At 38.2% G+C, this 18,148-nt stretch overlaps 2 protein-coding genes across 2 annotated transcripts in view; one reads left to right on the forward strand and one right to left on the reverse strand.

Moving 5' to 3' along the window:
- The window catches only part of AKNAD1 (AKNA domain containing 1), a 34,889-nt gene extending 31,684 nt beyond the window's left edge, over positions 1–3,205 (forward strand). The window contains exons 16-17 of the mRNA XM_040626726.1: positions 1,840–1,969; positions 2,734–3,205. Coding sequence (XP_040482660.1) covers positions 1,840–1,969; positions 2,734–2,865 — 262 coding nt within the window. The 3' untranslated portion in view covers positions 2,866–3,205. The remainder of the gene's footprint in view (positions 1–1,839; positions 1,970–2,733) is intronic.
- A 5,791-nt stretch (positions 3,206–8,996) lies between these two features.
- STXBP3 (syntaxin binding protein 3) overlaps positions 8,997–18,148 on the reverse strand; it is a 48,266-nt gene continuing 39,114 nt past the window's right edge. Inside the window, exons 14-19 of the mRNA XM_040626963.1 lie at positions 17,709–17,847; positions 17,315–17,421; positions 16,463–16,555; positions 14,710–14,795; positions 10,692–10,840; positions 8,997–9,900 (exon numbers count right to left, since the gene is read on the reverse strand). Coding sequence (XP_040482897.1) covers positions 9,806–9,900; positions 10,692–10,840; positions 14,710–14,795; positions 16,463–16,555; positions 17,315–17,421; positions 17,709–17,847 — 669 coding nt within the window. The 3' untranslated portion in view covers positions 8,997–9,805. The remainder of the gene's footprint in view (positions 9,901–10,691; positions 10,841–14,709; positions 14,796–16,462; positions 16,556–17,314; positions 17,422–17,708; positions 17,848–18,148) is intronic.

An 18,148-nucleotide genomic window follows, 5' to 3' on the forward strand; every position in this document is an offset into this window, starting at 1 on the left:
TTTGTGAGTGCCACAGAGGGGGTGTACTGAGTGCTATTACCTAATTTGGGGGTTCAGGGAAGCTGAACACCAAAGGATAGGTGTGAATCAACTAGCAAGGGGATGTAGAGGTAAGAGTGAAGACATTCCAGTCTACGAGAGCTTGCTGGAGCGGGAAGGCCCCTTGGCAAATTCCGGAACAGTGTAGTGCTCGTGGCTGTGGGGCATGATGGGACTGGTGAGGGGAAGCTGGTGGGATGGGCAGGGCCAGACCATGCAAGGGCTTGTAGGCTACAGGAAGGATTTCAGACTCTTGGGTATAATAAGCCAATGAAGTTTTTAACCGGGGTGTTCTTAAAGTTTCCCAGTGTTTTGAAAGATCATTCTAACTACCAAAGGAGTGGGAATGGAGTAGGGGAATCAAGGATTGGAGCACAGAGGCCAAGTAAGTGGCTAGTGCAATAATCCAGGTGAGATGAGAGCAGCTTGGCCAAGGGTGGTAGAGAAGGAAAGAGAGAGGTCTAGTATTCAAGAGCTATTTGGGAGGCAGAATCGACAGTGTAGCTGAGTGGTTAATGGTTGACAAGCCTCTGCATTCGCTCACTCCGTCTGAACCCACTAGCCACTACCATAATGCAGTGTAGTGTTTAAGACCTCTGGCGAGGTCTTGGGTTTGCATCTTGGTTCTGTGTCCTTGAGCTGGTTGCCTGACCTCTCTGGGCCTCCCTTTCCACACTGTATTTCCCCATTATTCCCCAAATGGGAATAATAATAGGGCCAAATTCATTGAGGACTGGGTCAACACATATAAAGCACTTGGAAAGGTACCTGGCGTTCAGCAAGTGATGGCTATTATTGTTGACCATGGTGACTGATTGGATGTGGGGAGACAGAGGACTCTGAAGCCCACGCCCTTTCCACTGCACTGCCCTGCCTGGAGTTTTTGATTAGTTAGGGCTTCCTGACGCTGCTGTTCTCTGATGCTCTCAACTGGACTATAGATCCAATGTGTTAAACTAACTTGCGGAACCACCTCATGTGAATGTGGTAGGGGAGGGGATCGAAGGGAGGCTTTGGGTCATAAGCATTTGAAGCCAGACTTTCTGCCACGAGTGTCATACGTACCAAAGAAATCATGCTTAACAGAAGGAATCTCAAGCCAGGGGGATGTGAGAATGGTTCCACGGCCCATCTGTCAACAGGCTAGGTCTTGTGGCATCCCTGAAGGCCACTACTCATGGTTGTGCAAAGCATAACACCAGGCGGTGCTCTTCGCATAGACTGTGAATGAAACCTCCCAGAGCTATGCAGTGCACAACTGGAACAACTGTACATGGTGACACTGGCCCCCCCTTATGCACCCAGACTATCAAGAGACAGAGTCATACTGATAGTGTAGTAGTCCAGGGGAGCCTGTTTTAAAGAGGTGTTGCTTTTATCCTTCTCCTGCTGCTGCCTCCTTGCTCTGTAAGCTCACTGGTGCTAGAATGAACTCAACTCAAAGTGCCTGCAATTGGCAGATTTGTGTGCATTTGTTTTATAAACATGCAGGGTAGAAGGTTGGCCTGAGAAGAATGAAAACCGAATAAAAATCGGTGTTTTGCCTCTTTCTGTGCCAAGGGAAGAAGAGACAGATTCTGGGAGAAAACACCCTTCATGGTCGTGGAACAAACTATTTCTGTGGTCAGCCACAACAGGACTATAAGAGCTACAAAGGGCAGAGAGTACACAAACTCCTCTGCCCCAACACACACACACACACACACACACACACACACACACACACACACACACATTACTGAACCACCACAGAGCTAGGGGGAAGGGGGAGCTTTATACAAATATGCTTTTGCCTTCCAGAAAAAATCTTAAGGTTTTCATGACCTACAATTCAGACCTTGCTACACCCTCACCCCATTGCCACTTCTGCAGGATTTCTGGAAGCAAATCCTTAAGCAACTTTGGCAGTATGGAAGAAACAGAATCTGAGGTGAGGACTTAGGAAAAAAACCCCAACATTCTAGAATCCTTGCAGCTTGTAAGTATGGTCTTGACCACAAAACTGATGGCTTTTAAATTATTACAGTATGGGTGCACCAGAAATGCTCCGCTAAAAACAATTTGTGCTCAGCACTAACATAGAGACGCACAGCCTAAGCAGCCACACGGTTTGTATTATTCCTAAATTGGTTCCAAGGGAAATTTCCTGGAGAAAGTGTTTGGTGGGTGGTGCTTCGGCCACGGGATCCCTTGGGCCAGGAGTGAAGGCAGCGGAGACAGTTTCCAGCCGCCCGCAAGCCTGTTCCAGTGACACTGGGGTTAGAGCTGCCCTCAGTTCCCTAGTTTCCAGGCAAATCCCAGGCCACTTTTCAAATGCTTCCAACGCAAGCACTAATCCCCCTGGGTGTCCTCTCAGGGGTTACGACCCCTCTGTCCCCTTCCAGGACCCCCAAGAGCTTGCCTTCTTTCTCACAGATCTCTTCCTCTGCTGCAAGGCAGCCGCCCAGCAGGTTGCTGATCTCACCCTCTGATTCACACTCACCAGTCACGTGTTGGGTCTTTTTTCTGTCCCTTTCCCTAAAAAATATATTCCATCTCAGACTGGTTTCCTAGGAAACCAACCGTCAAAAACAGGAATAGACTGGGTGGAAAAAGAATACTCCAAAAATTCCACCTTGCAATGTTTAATAATGAGATAACCCAATTAACAGAAACAGTAACTTTAAATAAAATGTGTGGACTTTTCCTCTGCAGATTTTAAACTCATCTCTGGATCATGCCCTAAGGACAGCCTCCATTTTGAAAGAAACAACTGATCGAATGATTAGAACTATTGCAGAAGATCTTGCCAAAGTACAGAGATGGAGGAATCGACTGAAATACTAGTTTGACTCAAGGCAACTGAGGACCTAAAAATAAGAAAAATGCAAAGAAAACTTGATCTTCCCCTAACAAGTATCTTATTATACCACTTAGGAAGGTGACTTTCTAGAGAAAATACCAAAACCATAAGAAATGGGGGGCACCAAGTACTTAAAAGGAAAAAACAACGGACCCCTGATTTTTAAAGTTGAAATCAACAAGTAGTTATTTTAAAATAAATCTGTTATTCCTAACGCATAATAAAAGAAATCAAAGCAATAAACTAGGGGCACTTGGCTGACTCCATGGGAAGAGCATGCAACTCTTGATCTCAGGGTCGAGAGTTCGAGCCCCACCCTGGGTGTAGAGATTACTAAAAAAAAAAAAAAAAAAAAAAATAGAACCAAACTATACTTTTGCCTATTAGTATGGCAAAAATGAAAGTTTAGAAAAGCCAGTGTCAGCGAGGCTGGGGGTGATGGTGCTCTTGCACCCTGTGGACGGAAGTATAAATTGATACAACCTGGTGGGAAGGCAACTTGGTATCAAATCCTACAAATGTAAAAGCACTTACCTTCTCAGCAGCAAGCCCACTATTAGCAATTACTTCATAGGTGACTCACACAACAGGCCATGGTATTACACATGTGGCCACTGGAGCACTAAGGGAAGAGCCCCCAGTGGAACCAATCTAATACCTTCTGGGGTGATTCATAAACAAGGACAGTCATGCAGTTAGTGCTCTGCAGCCACTGAAAAGATGAGGTGGATTATCTTGTAAGATAGTGAAGAAAAGCAAGAACGACTAATAATACATGTAGTGTGATCCCATCTGTGTATGTTTTTTAAAGGGCAGACATATTTTCTGGGAACGATGCAGAAGGATATTCAGTGGACCTCTAGGAAATGGAACCTGGGAGTTGTTCAGGGAAGGAAGAAAATCTTAACTTGTACTTTCTGTATGGTATGAAATTCTTACAATATGTTTATAATGTAAATTACATGAAGATCTCTTGAAGTCCAGATGCAAAAACATTAGTCCTAGATTAATGAATATGGGACAAAAGTGAAGACAAGTCACTAAAACTATGTAGCAGAGATTAACTAATTGTGGCATTTCATGTAGAACGTCAGAACGAGATTTTGCTTTGCTTCCTTAAGACTGATTTATAACCTCTTTAATGACAGAGTAGCGCATGATTTGCTCTTTCCCTGCTTCCTGAGGTCTCTCTTCATTCAAAACAGTCAACAAATGGTCTCCCAGCCCCCAGAGCTTTGTTCAGTGGTAAAAAGAGTTGAATCCATTCCCACTTTGAAGATTTTGTGGCCAAGGCAGCTGCTATTTGCCTAGCTGGCTGGAGAATGGTCTATTTTTAACTTTGGGGCTTGGAAATTGGTTTAGGGTGCCTTAGAAGAGATAAAGCAGGGCCAGCCTGAAGATACCTCTGACTTTGTGGCTAAAGGTACTTTAAGCCGTGGCACCATAAGGAAGAGAGTGAAGGTAGCATTTTAAGAGAAAAAAGGGAGCTTAAACTGTGTATATGCTAAGAGGCTTCTAGATTCATCACTTACCTAAATTTAATCACAACTTGATAACCTGTTTTGTGTGCCAAGCATCACTATCCCATCCCCAAGTTTGAAATTACACTTCTCTAAGTTGAAGGGTTCTGTACGATTCATTAGTTCTTAACCTTTTCTGAGTTCAACCCTCTTTGAGAAACTGATGAAAGCTATGCAGTCTCTCTCCCCCATGCTCCACTCGTGGGGAAAAGGGATATAAGAACACACAGAATTTTTAAAAGTTCATGGACACCTAAATCAAATCTATGGAACCCAGGTTAGAAAGGATCACCATAAATGAATATTCCTAAACCCTCAACTAACCTTTAGAGAAACTACTGTAATCATTTATTTAAAAATATGGCCTATCTCTGCTTTATTACACTATATTCTAAATGTAATTTTACATTTCCTTAATGATTGAGGATTATTATGAACCATCACTGCAACATGCTTAATCCAAGAAACAGAAATAGGGCAACATCCTAAAGAATTTCTGGAAAAGTGCTAGGCTCTGATTTGCAAAGGTAACTTTATATTTACTGATTATGTGGCCTTGGCTGTCTCCTCCCTTCTTTGTGTAAATTCTGACCCATCTCTCCTCTAATTCTGCTGCAGTAACAAACCAGAAAAACAAGCTCATTAGGTAAAAGTGATTGTATTTCTAATGCTGAGTCAAGGGGCTCACCATTGCTGAGAGCAGTGGGGTTGTAAACACCTGGCAGTATCCACCGTCCAGAGGCCTTTTCTGTGTACTTCCAACGGCAGCTGTGCTCTGGTGGCTTGAGGCTGCCAGGAGCAAGAAGCAGGATGAGGGGGAATGCTTTGAACTCTTTAATAAAAAAATTCTAGCCATCCATTTTATTAGATTATACAAATGAAAACTCATCTTTTAATCACTCCTTTCAACTGTAATCTTACAGTTAGGGATTTAAAACAGACCTAATTCATACTAAATTTGAGTATGTTTATTTATTTTTAATACCCAAAATGTTGTTTTGGTAGTAGAAATTTGACTGTGGAATGAAGACTTTGTTGCTCTTTTGATTTTAAAAGAAACCTGCCTGCAACCTGACAGAATTCACAAAAGGCTATGAATACCTATAGCAGAACTAAGTTATGGGGGCATCACGTTTTACAAAATAAACTGTAGGATCTGGGCCTTTGAGGCTCAAATCCAAGAATTTTCGTGTCTTTGTGAATGGCTATTTTTCTTATTTTTTTGTGAATATGGCTGAACAATGTGAATCCACTATACTTTATAAACCAAGCACATTTCAACAGGAAGCAAATGTGGGCTTCTGAGATAGCGAATAAATGGTTTCAGTTAGTTGTAAGAGTGAAATATCTTTTTCAGGGTCTTATCAGAATCTGTAATTGCTAATTCTGGAGGCAGAATCAGTTTATACCAGGAATTTGTGTGAGATGACAACTTATGTTTTCGAGTTCAGTAAGCGATTTAGGAAACAGGATCTAATTCTAAGCCTAAAATACATGTAAAGTGGAGGCCTCCGAGGATCTCACAGCACTGTGATAGGACAAAGTAATCACTGAGGTGTTAAGTGACTGAATGAATGGGCCAGTGTGTGCTGTCATCACGCTCTTGGTTCCATTTGTCACAGGGCATCGGATCAGTGTAAATTTCTGTTCCACACACATACTAACTCGGACACATAGTAACCAAGGTATACAAGGGCCTCAGATAAAACACAGACACCAAAAACCAACCCTTTCCCTGGCAATGAACTGTTCCCATGTTCGATGCACAAAGAGAGCCGTGTACTAACAAGCTTTCCTCCCCACGATGCACACCCAGGTTAAATCACATAACCTTCTTGTGCCCTAGTTTTCTCAGTTTTCAAAGGGAGATGATAATAGTGCGCATCCTCACAGGATTAAACAAGAAGATTCAGTGAGGTAATGTAAGCACTTTGAAACAGTGCCTGGCACGTATAGAGCTCTAAGTAAGCACTTGCATATTATTATTTTGTTATCACTACCTAGTAAACTAGCAAGTTATGAAGTTAATATATCAAACCAATAACATTCCTATATAATGTTTTTGAAAATAATATAAAAGATCCAATTCACATGGAACCACAAAAGAAAGATAGGACAACTGCAGTACCTATTTGAAGAAAATAAAGGTTTTGAAGGTTATAAAGATTTAAAATAAAAAGACATTCTATATTCCTGAATTTTAAGTTTCAATATTATAGGCTGTCAATTTTTTTTTTTTTTAGAGACTTTATTTATCTATTTGAGAGACAGAGAGAATGAGAACAGGGTGAGGGGCAGAAGAAGCAGACTCCCCACTGAGCAGGGATCCTGATGCGGGACTCAATCCCAGGACTCCAGGATCATGACCTGAGCCGAAGACAGATGCTTAACTTACTGAGCCACCCAGGTGCTCCGAGCTGTCAATTCTTAAATTAACCTATAAATTTATTGCAAACCTAATGAAAATACCAAAATAATCTTTGGTATTAACAAAATGATACTAAAGTTCATTTAGAAAGATGTAATAGCTAGAAAATCCCTGAAAAATAACCATGATTAAGGTGTGGGTGGAGTAGAGATTATAACTGCCACACATTAAAATATAGCATGAATTAGGGTTGCCTGGCTGACTCAGTGAAGCATTCCACTCTTGATCTGGGGGTCATGAGTTCGAGCCCCACGTGTGGCATGGAGCTTACTTAAAATTTTTTTACTTTTTTTTTTTTTTTAAGATTTTATTTATTTATTTGACAGAGAGAGAGCACAAGCAGGGGGAGCGGAAGACAGAGGGAGAGGGAGAAGCAGGCTCCCCGCTGAGCACAGAGCCCGACACGGGGCTCAATCCCCAGGACCCTGGGATCATGACCTGAGCCGAAGGCAGATGAAACACTTAACTAAATGTACCACCCAGGCACCCCTAAAATTTTTTTTAAATAAAATAAAACATAGCATGAATTAAAATAGATAGGGAAAAAGACACGAACTATAGGTCAATAAAAGAGAATTCAGAAATAGACCCAAATACAAATATAAATTTAGTCTATGATAAAGGTAGTATTTCAGACTAGACAGGGAAAGAGGGATTACCCAATAAAAATCTGTACAATAGCTGGCTATTTAGGAAGAAAGCTGGATCCCTGTTAAATGCTGTATCAGTCAGGGTTCACAATAGGAACAGAAACTCCGCAGGTATTTCAAAGAATAGAATTTAATACAGGTCCTTAAAAATCAGAGAAAAAAGAGTGCCTGGGTGGCTCAGTCAGTTAAACATCTGACTTTGGCTCAGGTCGTGATCCCGGGGTCTTGAGACTGAGCCCTGCCTTTGGTTCTGCGCTCAGTGGGGAGTCTAAGTCTGCTTCTCCCTCTGCCTCTGCCCCTCCCCCTTCTCGTGCTCTGTCTCTCTCAAATAAATAAGTAAATAAAGCCTTTTTTAAAAAACCAGAGAAAAAGCCGAAGGGGCAGAAACTGGGAGCCAACATGCTTTTAGACTCAAGGTTCTATCATCTTCTGGGATGCAGGGCACAGGAAGTCAGTGCCCCTGCTGCCACCAGCACTGGCTCATGCCCACGCAGCAGGGGACAGACAAAGAAATACGGAATCTAGTTGCTACAAACAACTTCAGGTGGCAGGAGCCTGCCTGTCCACTAGACGGTACCTGAGCTCTACCTTCCAACTCTTGACCAAATGCCAATCACTGGCAGAACCTAACCACTTCCAAACCCTGCTTATCTTAAGTCGGCAAAACTTCATTTCTAGCTTTTCATCCCCTGTGGTGTGAGATGGAGAGGCATGGGACATAATGCCAAGTGCTAAGAGACCATACCTAGCACACATTCTCACACTAAAGCCAATTCCAGATGGATGAAAGAATTACCTGTAAAAATAAAATGAACCTATTGAAATGTTCTACAAGAAACAATGAGTGACTTTATCATTTTAGTTGTAAAAGGTTATTTCTAAGTACAACATATAATTCAGAAACCAAAAAGGAAAAGCTATGGGTTTATCTACATAAAAATTTAAAATGGTGATTATCTATCAACATGTTGACTCTTGGACAACACAGGTTTGAACTACACAAGTCCACTTACACACAGATTTTTTGGATAAATACAGCATAATACTGTAAATGTATTTTCTTATGATTTTCTTAACATTTTTTTCTCCCACTTAGTTTATTGTAAGAATACAATATATAATACGTACAACACAAAATTTGTGTTAACAGACTGTTTATGTTTTCGGTAAGGCTTCTAGTCAACAGTAGGCCATCAGTAAAGTTTTTGAGGAGTAAACAGTTTTTCAAGAGATTTTCAACTGCACGGTTGGGGTTGGGGGGCAGGGGTCAGCAACCCATGTTGTTCAAAAGTTAACTATATTTTAAATGCACAAATACTTTGACGGCTATGCCATTGCTAGAAATTTATATTATAGAAGTATTTGTGTGTGTTTGCAAAGGTATGTACCCAAACAATGCAGCATTACATGTAAGAGCAAAACTCGGAAGACGAGTAATATATAAAATTATGAGGCCGCTATGAGGCCGGGTAAAAGCAGAGGTTTGAAATGAAGACGTTCCCTCTGTGTAACACATGTGCGGACATATCCCTTTATTATCCAACCTTATACAAATATTACATTGTTTTTATAAAAAGTCAACAGGGGCTATCTTGGTGGGAAGATTATGGTGCATTATTCTTTCTCTTTTTTGCAACTCTCTGATTTAGAACTTTTAAGCTTCCCGACTTGCCCATCATCCCCTGCCCCCCAAAAGATAACTTTTTAACTATACATGTATTTTCTCTTAGAATATTCACACTTATTTTTGGTTTTCTACTTTAAACATACATGATTTTGAAATTACATAAAACTATGTTCTTTAGAAGTATCTGGGAAGACAGTTTACACTGCGAAATTATTCTATTTCTATTTTACACATAAAGAGATTATGAATTTCAATTGAAAAAAACCCTGCACTTATAGAAAATCATTCTATGACACATACCCTTATAATTTTTACTTTTATAGCCTTTTCATTTAAAATCATTCTTTCCCAAAAAAACTATACTTGAACATAAGACAGATAAGTATCTGATAAGTAATTAATATGTACACAGGTAGTTGTGAAGAATTATCCACAATTCTAATATATTCAGTTCCAAAGGTGAAAAATTTCCTTTTAGAGAGCATTTTAACATTTCTTCTCAGCATCTACAAAGCAGCAACACTCTTTAAATTATTAAAATGGCAAATCCAATGATATGTAATCATAAAGTCCCTTAAGAAATATATTTGAAAAATCATTATTCCATAAAATATTTACATTGTTTAAATTACATGATAGCAACCTTATCTTGATTAATTTTAGTTGAACATGTTAATAAGTATCTCCAAAAAAAAATAATTATTCATCCTTAATAAAGGAGACTTTATCCTTGGGTTTATTCAGCATCTTTATATCATCCAAAAGCTTTCTGGGTGTTAAAATATGCGTAGAACCTGGTAGGAGAAAAGATAAATTTTCAGAGGCCAGAAGTTAAGTAGATTCTCCTTGGCTAATTTTATTGCCCTGTCCCTCAATTTGCAAAGTGCCATAGCTTGGGGGCAATTTAACAAAATTTCTATAGGACACATTCCTAAAATCTGCTTATACTACAATATTTCAGTCCTTCCTCTTCATTGAACGGCACGCTCAGTAAACCACTCCTAATACTTTGTCTACTCTGTGCGATACATTGATATGCTGAAGATGAAAACTGGAGGTTACTGTACCCCTGTGGCAGAACAGAACAGTTACTGCTCAATCACAGGATCATTAAGCAGTGCTGCAGATTTAGACCTGGTGTACAAATGCTGCATTCCATAGTTGAGCGGAATTTCTACATCAGTGGCTTTGACTGAAGATCTTAAAACTAAATTCCATATAGGACTTGCCAATGTCAGGTTCACATCCACAAAAACATTCAAAGTATTCTGTAGTAGAAATGTATTCATGCCTCAAAAATTATTTAATAATAAGGGCAAGACTAGAACATAATATTTTAAAGGACATATTTAATAATATCTAAATAATACAATATTTTGAAGCTTATTCCCTCAAAATCAGAATATTTAAAAATCAACTTATCAAAAAAGTCAACTAGGAAAAAACTCTAGTACATCAGAAAAAACACACTATGATTAATAAGTTTTTTTGCACTCAACAATTTAGACCTACATGTAATCTACAACATAAAGTTTTACAGTTAGTTTGTTTAAAAAAAAACTAAAAAGAGGAAAAAATGTCTTACCAATAATAACTTCACAGGATTTATGTGCTTGAGACACTTCATAAGCACAACGCATTTCAGAGTATGTAATTCCTCCAATTACAAAAACAATCAGTTTTGACCCATTTTTTCGGTCCTCTAAATAATTAGCTCTGGGTTTCTGGCGAGCACTAAAAAATAAACATACACAAACATGTTAAAAACATTTCCAAAGCCATAGTGCTTGTAGAGTTTTAAAAAAGCCTAACTCCAGCAAACTCAAACTCAAATTTGGCACCAATTACCCTGTTTTTATGGAAATGACTTAACAATGGTATGACTGGAAAACTAAGACAGGTTAGGTAGGACAGCCCCACTTCAAATTTAATTTTGATTTAATAGAGAGTTTGGACAAATCACTCATAACCTAGTTTAGCATTTTTATGCATAAAATAAAGCTGACATTGACAGTCTATATACCTGAAAAGTCTATGACTTACCATTTTTAAAAAAAGATTGATTTATTTATTTGAGAGAGAGAGTGAGAGAGAGCAAGTGTAGGGGGGAGGAGCAGAGGGAGAGGGAGAAAGAAACTCAAGCAGACTCCATGCTGAGCAGAGAGCCTGATGTGGGGCTCGATTCCAGGACCCTGAGATCATGACCTGAGCCGAAACCAAGAGTGAGACACTTAACCAACTGTGCTATCCAGGTGCCCCAAAAGTCTATGACTTTCTGTCTTAAAAACCCTTTTGTTTCAGTGCCTTTCCCATTTTTTTAACTTCAGAAAGTCATAGACTTCTCAAGTATGTTATTTCTTCATATGAAATAAAAGAGTGTCAGCTCTATTTTATAGGTACAGGGAGGGAAGCACAGGTACAGATTTGGAGCCGATGTGGTACCGGGACATCCCATGCTGGAACTCAGTGAGGTAGGACGGTAGGAGGCACCAAACACATATCTGCACTCCCATGTTCACTGTCGCATTATTCACGATAGCCAAGACATGGACAATACTTAAACGTCCGTTGGTGGAGAGACGGATAAAGAAAATGCAGTGTATATATGCAGTGGAATATTATTCAGCCTTTTAAAAAAAGAAGGAAAGGGGCACCTGGGTGGCTCAGCAGTTAAGCGTCTGCTTTTGGCTCAGGTCATGATCTCGGAGTCCTGGAACTGAGCCCTGAGGTGGGCTCCCTGCTCAGTGGGGAATCTGCTTCTCCCTCTCCCTCTGCCCCTCCCTCCCGCCGGTGCTCGCACATTTTCTCAAATAAATAAATAAAATCTTAAAAATAATTTAAAATAAAATAAAAATTAAAAAAAGAAGGAAATTCTGCCTACTGCAACAACGTGGATGAACCTGAAGGACATTATGCTAAGTGAAATTACGTTGGACTCGGAAAGACAAACACTTCTATGCGGAATCTGAAACAGTCAAATTCATAAGGCAGAGAATAGAATGTTGGTTGCCAGGGACTGGGCGGGGGAGGGGAAATGAGGTAGTGTTGGTCAAAGAACACAAAGTTTCAGTTATGCAAGATGAATTAATTCTGGAGATCTAATGTATTGCATGGTGACTATAGTTAACAAAATCTGCTTGAAAACTGCTAAAAGGGTGCGCCTGGGTGGTTCAGTCGTTAAGCGTCTGCTCTCGGCTCAGGGCGTGATCCCAGAGTTCTGGGATGGAGCCCCACATCAGGCTCCTCCGCTGGGGGCCTGCTTCTTCCTCTCCACTCCCCCTGCTTGTGTTCCCTCTCTCTGTCAAATAAATAAATAAAATCTTAAAAAAAAAACCTGCTAAAAGGGTAAATCTTAAATTATTAAATTAAGCATTCTCACCACACACACACACAAAAGAAAGAAAATGTTAAATTTGTGGGGGTGATGGATATATTAATTAGCTTGTGATCATTTTACAATGTACATGTATCAAAACACCAAGGTGTAGATATTAAACATATACAGTGCTATTAAGTCAATTACGCCTCAATAAAGCTGTTAAAAAAAGACCTGGTTACAACTCTGATTCTGCTTCTTTCTAATTCAGTAAGACTTTCAGCAAGTTACTGAACCTCTAATATTCAAGGGTTGTTTTCAGGATTAAATGAAGTAATGCAGAGGATACACGAAACATGGAATCTGGTACCAGGGAAGCACTCAATAAATAATAGCTAATATTTCTATCATTTCCTCCCCCAGATGCTCTAGGTCAGCACTGCCCAACACAGCAGCCACCAGCTACATGAAGCAAATTTAAATTAATTAAAATTAAATAAAATTTAAAACGCGGTCACACTGGCCACATATCAAGTGCTCAACAGTTCCATGTGGCTACTGACTCAATACTGGAGAGGGCAGATATATGACATTTCCATTACTGCAAGAAAGTTCTATGGGATAGCACTGCTCAAGAGCACAGGAATCACTTTTTTTGTTCTCACACTCCACTGGTAAAAATTTTGAGCTTTTATGTGAAAAGTAAATATTTCAAAATAAAAATGTATGTACTTCTATTAACAATATATATCAGTTTATAAATTATATATGTATACTGGTATATATTAATAAAGCATAATTTCTCCCTTTTTTAGGTAAAAATAAATAACCCCCAGATCATCTTGTTATCCATCTTGGAATCCATGTTCTAGAGGACTTCTAAGACCCTGAAATGTAGGATCCCATGGTAAACTTTTAATAATGTTCTTGTCTAGATAATTTCCACCTGCCATCTTAAGGAATGATGAGGGCATAAACAACAGAAAAAAAGTAAAAAGAATCAGTAACTGGTTTTAAAAGATGAAACAGGAATAAGATACACTCACAATTCCCATATAAAGCAAATCAAGGAGATACTAAAAGTGCAATTTTGGTTTAAAAACTATTTCAAGGGGTGCCTGGGTGGCTCAGTTGGTTGAGTATCCAAATCTTGATTTCGGCTCAGGTCATGATCTCAAGAGTTGTGAGATCAAGCCTTGTGTCAGCTCCGTGCTCAGTGGGGAGTCTGCTTGAGATTCTTTCCCTCTGCCCCTTACACTCTCATTCTCTAAAATAAACCTTAAAAAATATTTTTTCAAAAGAAAGAGAAACAGAAGAGAAATAGAGTAAGAACAAACAACAAAAAAAGGAGATAATACTGCTCAAAACAATTATGTGACTCTAAAAATTTTTAAATTTCTGAATAGCAATTTTAGGACAATGGGATTATATTTAATGTGTTTCACATACATGTAAAAGATGTTGTGCTAGTGTTTTATATTCTGATAGATATAAAAACAATAATTAAAGCCCTAGATCCTGAAAATCTCACTCCAGAAAGCACCTAGAAGCTTTGGTTAAAATAAGAATGAACTTTTAATTTTTTAAATTTTTTAAAATTTAAATTCAATTAATCAACATACAATGTATTATTTGTTTCAGGGGTACAGGTCTATGATTCATTAGTCTTATATAATACCCAGTGCTCATTATAACACATACCTTCCCAATGTCCATCATCTAGTTACCCCATCCTTCTCCCCCTTCCCCTCCAGCAACCCTCAGTTTGTTTCCTATGCTTAAGAGTCTCTTATGGTTTGTCTCCCTCTCTGGTTTCATCTTGTTTCATTTTTAAGAGTGAACTTCTTTTTAAAAGCACAGCTGAAAGTAAACAAATAAGAGAAATTTCCGAAGGCTAGCAGTAAAGAGGAAGCTAAAAACTAGAGTCAAACTGAGTTGAGGCTTGGTCTGCCTTGTGGAGTGTTAGTCTAAACTTAGCAAACCAGAGACTTGGGTGTTTACCTGTTTAATGAACAAAAGAGACAAAGCCTTGGTATTATGCAATGTAGGGAGGACTGGGAGTTGACACCCTGCATAAGGTAGGGCACTCATTTTTTTATGATAAAGTACATTTTCAGACTACTTACCTGGACTCATTTAAAATAGCTTGCAGTTAAAGAAAAACTGCCCCTTAAGTGACTATCCCTCCAGGAGAGTTGCCACTGTAAGAGTTACTTCTGTATCACTTCAGTTATTAGTCTGCAATATCATACTGACAATTTCACTGGCTTTCATTGATAGGTTTTACCTTACAGCTCCTGAGCCATTCCATACTGCTGGACACTGGGAACAATACGGCCATTCTTTCGAATCTAATCTATTATCAATGGCATCCTAGGAAAGAAAAGAATTAACAGCACTGAAAAAATGTACATTCTCGGACTTTTTAATTTGTATATTTTGTGTAAGACTCAAAACTTGTGTTTACAATTAAGGAACCTAAAGAGATGTGAATATTTAATAAAATAAGGTTAGCACTCTCTCTGAGACTTATAAAACTTTACTTGCTTCAAAAATTAATGCAATCCTTTACTTATTAAACCAGTATTTACTGAATGTCTACATTTCTTCATTTGGAAGGTCTCCATACTGGTGTTAAGGATTGCAGAGACCTCATCAAGACCTTTATCTCTAGAGTGCTAGGGGTTTCTAAATACCATCCTAGTCCTGACATACCTCTTTTAGGCTACTGGAGAATCCAGGCCTTACCCTTCATTGCTCTAAAGTAGGATGTGCACCCCTGACCTAGGGGTAATCAAAACAATCCAATGGGATGAGAGCGTTTTCCTTTTTGTTTAAAAAAATTTCCTGTTTTAGGCAGGGTTACATTTTATGATATACTTATGTGTATAGGCATCACCAGTACCGTAATACAGAGTTTGTAAATAATCATATACTACAAGCCCATGTTCACAATTTTTGTGGTTAAGTATGCATGATTAAAACAGTTTGGAGACAACTGCTTTACAGCACAGTAGTAGAAAAGATATTGTTAGGTGGGCATAAGGAATGAGCACAAGGTACTCAGTAGTCCAAGAATATTTCATTAAAACTGTAAGAAGCAAAGAAATCAAGTTTCAGGAGAAACCCTGAAGGCCTTGGAATGCCACTGGGCCCAAACTGGATTTTCTTTTTTTTAAATTAACATGCAAATCCTTGTTACAAGGTTCAGGAAGTCAACTCTTATTTTAAAAGTACTATCCAAGAAAAACTACTTAGCTACATCCTTGTTATGGGTAGGGAAAAAAATCTTACATTGTAGAAAACAAAGTCTAGGTTCTTTAAACTTTTCATCTGTGATTAAGAATGTGTGAATGACATAAAGTTAGCCAAGCAAAACAGGAAAATCATAGTCATAAATTGCACACACTTAGTTCCCAAAGCAAAGTAGAAACGGGTTTAAGTCAAAGGAAAACTGGAATAAATGAAACTATATTATTATAATTGAAGAACCAATGTCATAATTTTATTGCCCATAATATGATTTTTACTAGTTCATTTTCTAATTTCCCATAATTGAATATTTATTTCTAAAAGCAAACAGTACTAAAGGCATAAACCATCTGTTGGCTAGAACAGCAAACTATAGTTTACAACTTACAGTTTAATAACAAAAACACTCTTCCAAGAATACCGGAGTCTAACACTTTCTAACAGCGGTTGTATGCAAATGTTGTTTTGTTGAACTTTCATTCAAATGAATTATTTATACTTCTGCTACATATAGTTATTTAAAACAAGTTTTTTTTTTCATAAGGCAGTTATGTATGCTTACTTTTATTTATTTTGAGGCAGTCAGTGTGTAAGTTTGAGATCTTCAAGGAAAGAATCTTCAAATTTCCCTTCCTCCCTTGACCCCAGATACAGCCTTCTTTTGTGAACCCTCCCAGTACGGCAGAAACTCCTGGTCAATAGATATGCTCAGACTGACAGATAAACACACAGGGAGTAAGGAAAACTCTACAGAAAGGCACCAGAAAGTAAAATTTAATGAGCTTTACCTCCAAAATATCTTTGATAAAAGGTGTCCATCGAGAGAGTTGAAAAGTTTCTTCTGTAGACCTATCCTTTCTTAATGGTTTGCTTTGTTGAGACTAATACAACAGAGGAAAAAAATTTAAAACCCATAATTTTATTTAGTAATATTCTCTTACTACATTTTCTTAAAAAGATATTTAAATTACAGCAAATACTATGTTGTATTTGACTTAAAACTAAGGGGCACTAGTGTGGCTCAGTCAGCTAAGCGTCTACCTTCGGCTCAAGTCATGATCTCAGGGTCCTAGGATCAAGCCCCATGTCGGACTCCCTGCTCAGTTGGGAGTCTGCTTCTCCCTCCAACTCCGCCCCCTGGCTCATGTTCTCTCTCTCACTCTATCTCAAATAAATAAATAAAATCTTAAAAAAACCCAAAAAACAAAAAACTAAGAATGGAAATGCTTACTCAAAAAATCTGAATAGATGGAATCACATAATTCACCATACTTTGTGCTCTAATGATAAAATGTATAATAGTATCAGAAAATATATTTATTCAAAAGTGCTATAAAACTTGATGGGAAAGAGAGAGATTCTAAACACAATTCTTTCAAAATCTGCTATAAAGGGAATCATACAGAAAAGCATAAACAGCAAATTACAACAGAAGACATAAGATATAAATTCACTAGAAAAACATATTTGTCCAAATTACTCACATGTGGAAAAGAAAACAAAATTAAACATTTTTTACTTACCAAATCTACAGAGTGAAATTAAGAATATTATGTGGATTCCCATATAAGAAAACGTATTTAATGCAAACAACCACATATATACAGATATGAATATATACTGAACGTAAGATTTCTTACTGGGGGGACAATGGGAACACCAAGGTAACTCCAGTTACGGATCATGTCGCTTTCATTTTCTATCTTTACGTTCTGGATCAACCTGTCCAAATTTTCTTCCGTAGTTCCTTAGATAAAAATATGAGTGCACAGTCACATAATTGCTACCACAATCATGTGTAGGTTTCAGGGAGTACCCATGAATAAAGCTTATTAAAGAAAAAGCAAATGTTTAATTATATATCCTTTGGTCTTCTCCCGATCTCCTATTTTTCCTTATATTTATCTTACCCAATGTCAGCTACTACCTTTGAATTTTCTAAGACTCTCTTATGATTAATAGTAAATTACTTATTATAAAGTGATTTTAGAGCTGAGTATTTTAATATGTTGATGAAAATAAAATCTCTCTTACCATTAATACTGAAGATATAAAGTAGAATCGCTCTTATTTTATCATAATTATCATGATTTTTGTTCAGTAGAACTGGAAGAAGTACTCGCATAGAATCTTTCACCTTCTGTCCTTCTGCATCAGTTCCAAGTGCCAGGTCCTTAATGACAATTAAATGTAGTCAGTGGCCTATAATGCAAATTCACTTTTCAGTTAAAAATATCTTAAATCCAGGGGCACCTGGCTGGCTCAGTTGGTACAGCATGCGACTCTTGATCTCAGGGTTGTAAGTTCAAGCCCCATGTTGGGTGTAGGGATTACTTAAAAATAAAATCTTTAAAAAAATATCTTAAATCTTGTCAAATTTTAATGTAACACTGATGATACTTCAAATGTAGGCATCACTTGTAAACCTCTGATTGTACAAAATATAAAAAGTCAAAAAATAATTCAGAGAGAAA

Source organism: Ursus maritimus, unplaced genomic scaffold, assembly GCF_017311325.1.
Source record: "Ursus maritimus isolate PB19 unplaced genomic scaffold, ASM1731132v1 scaffold_12, whole genome shotgun sequence".
NCBI classification, from domain to species: Eukaryota; Metazoa; Chordata; class Mammalia; order Carnivora; family Ursidae; genus Ursus; species Ursus maritimus.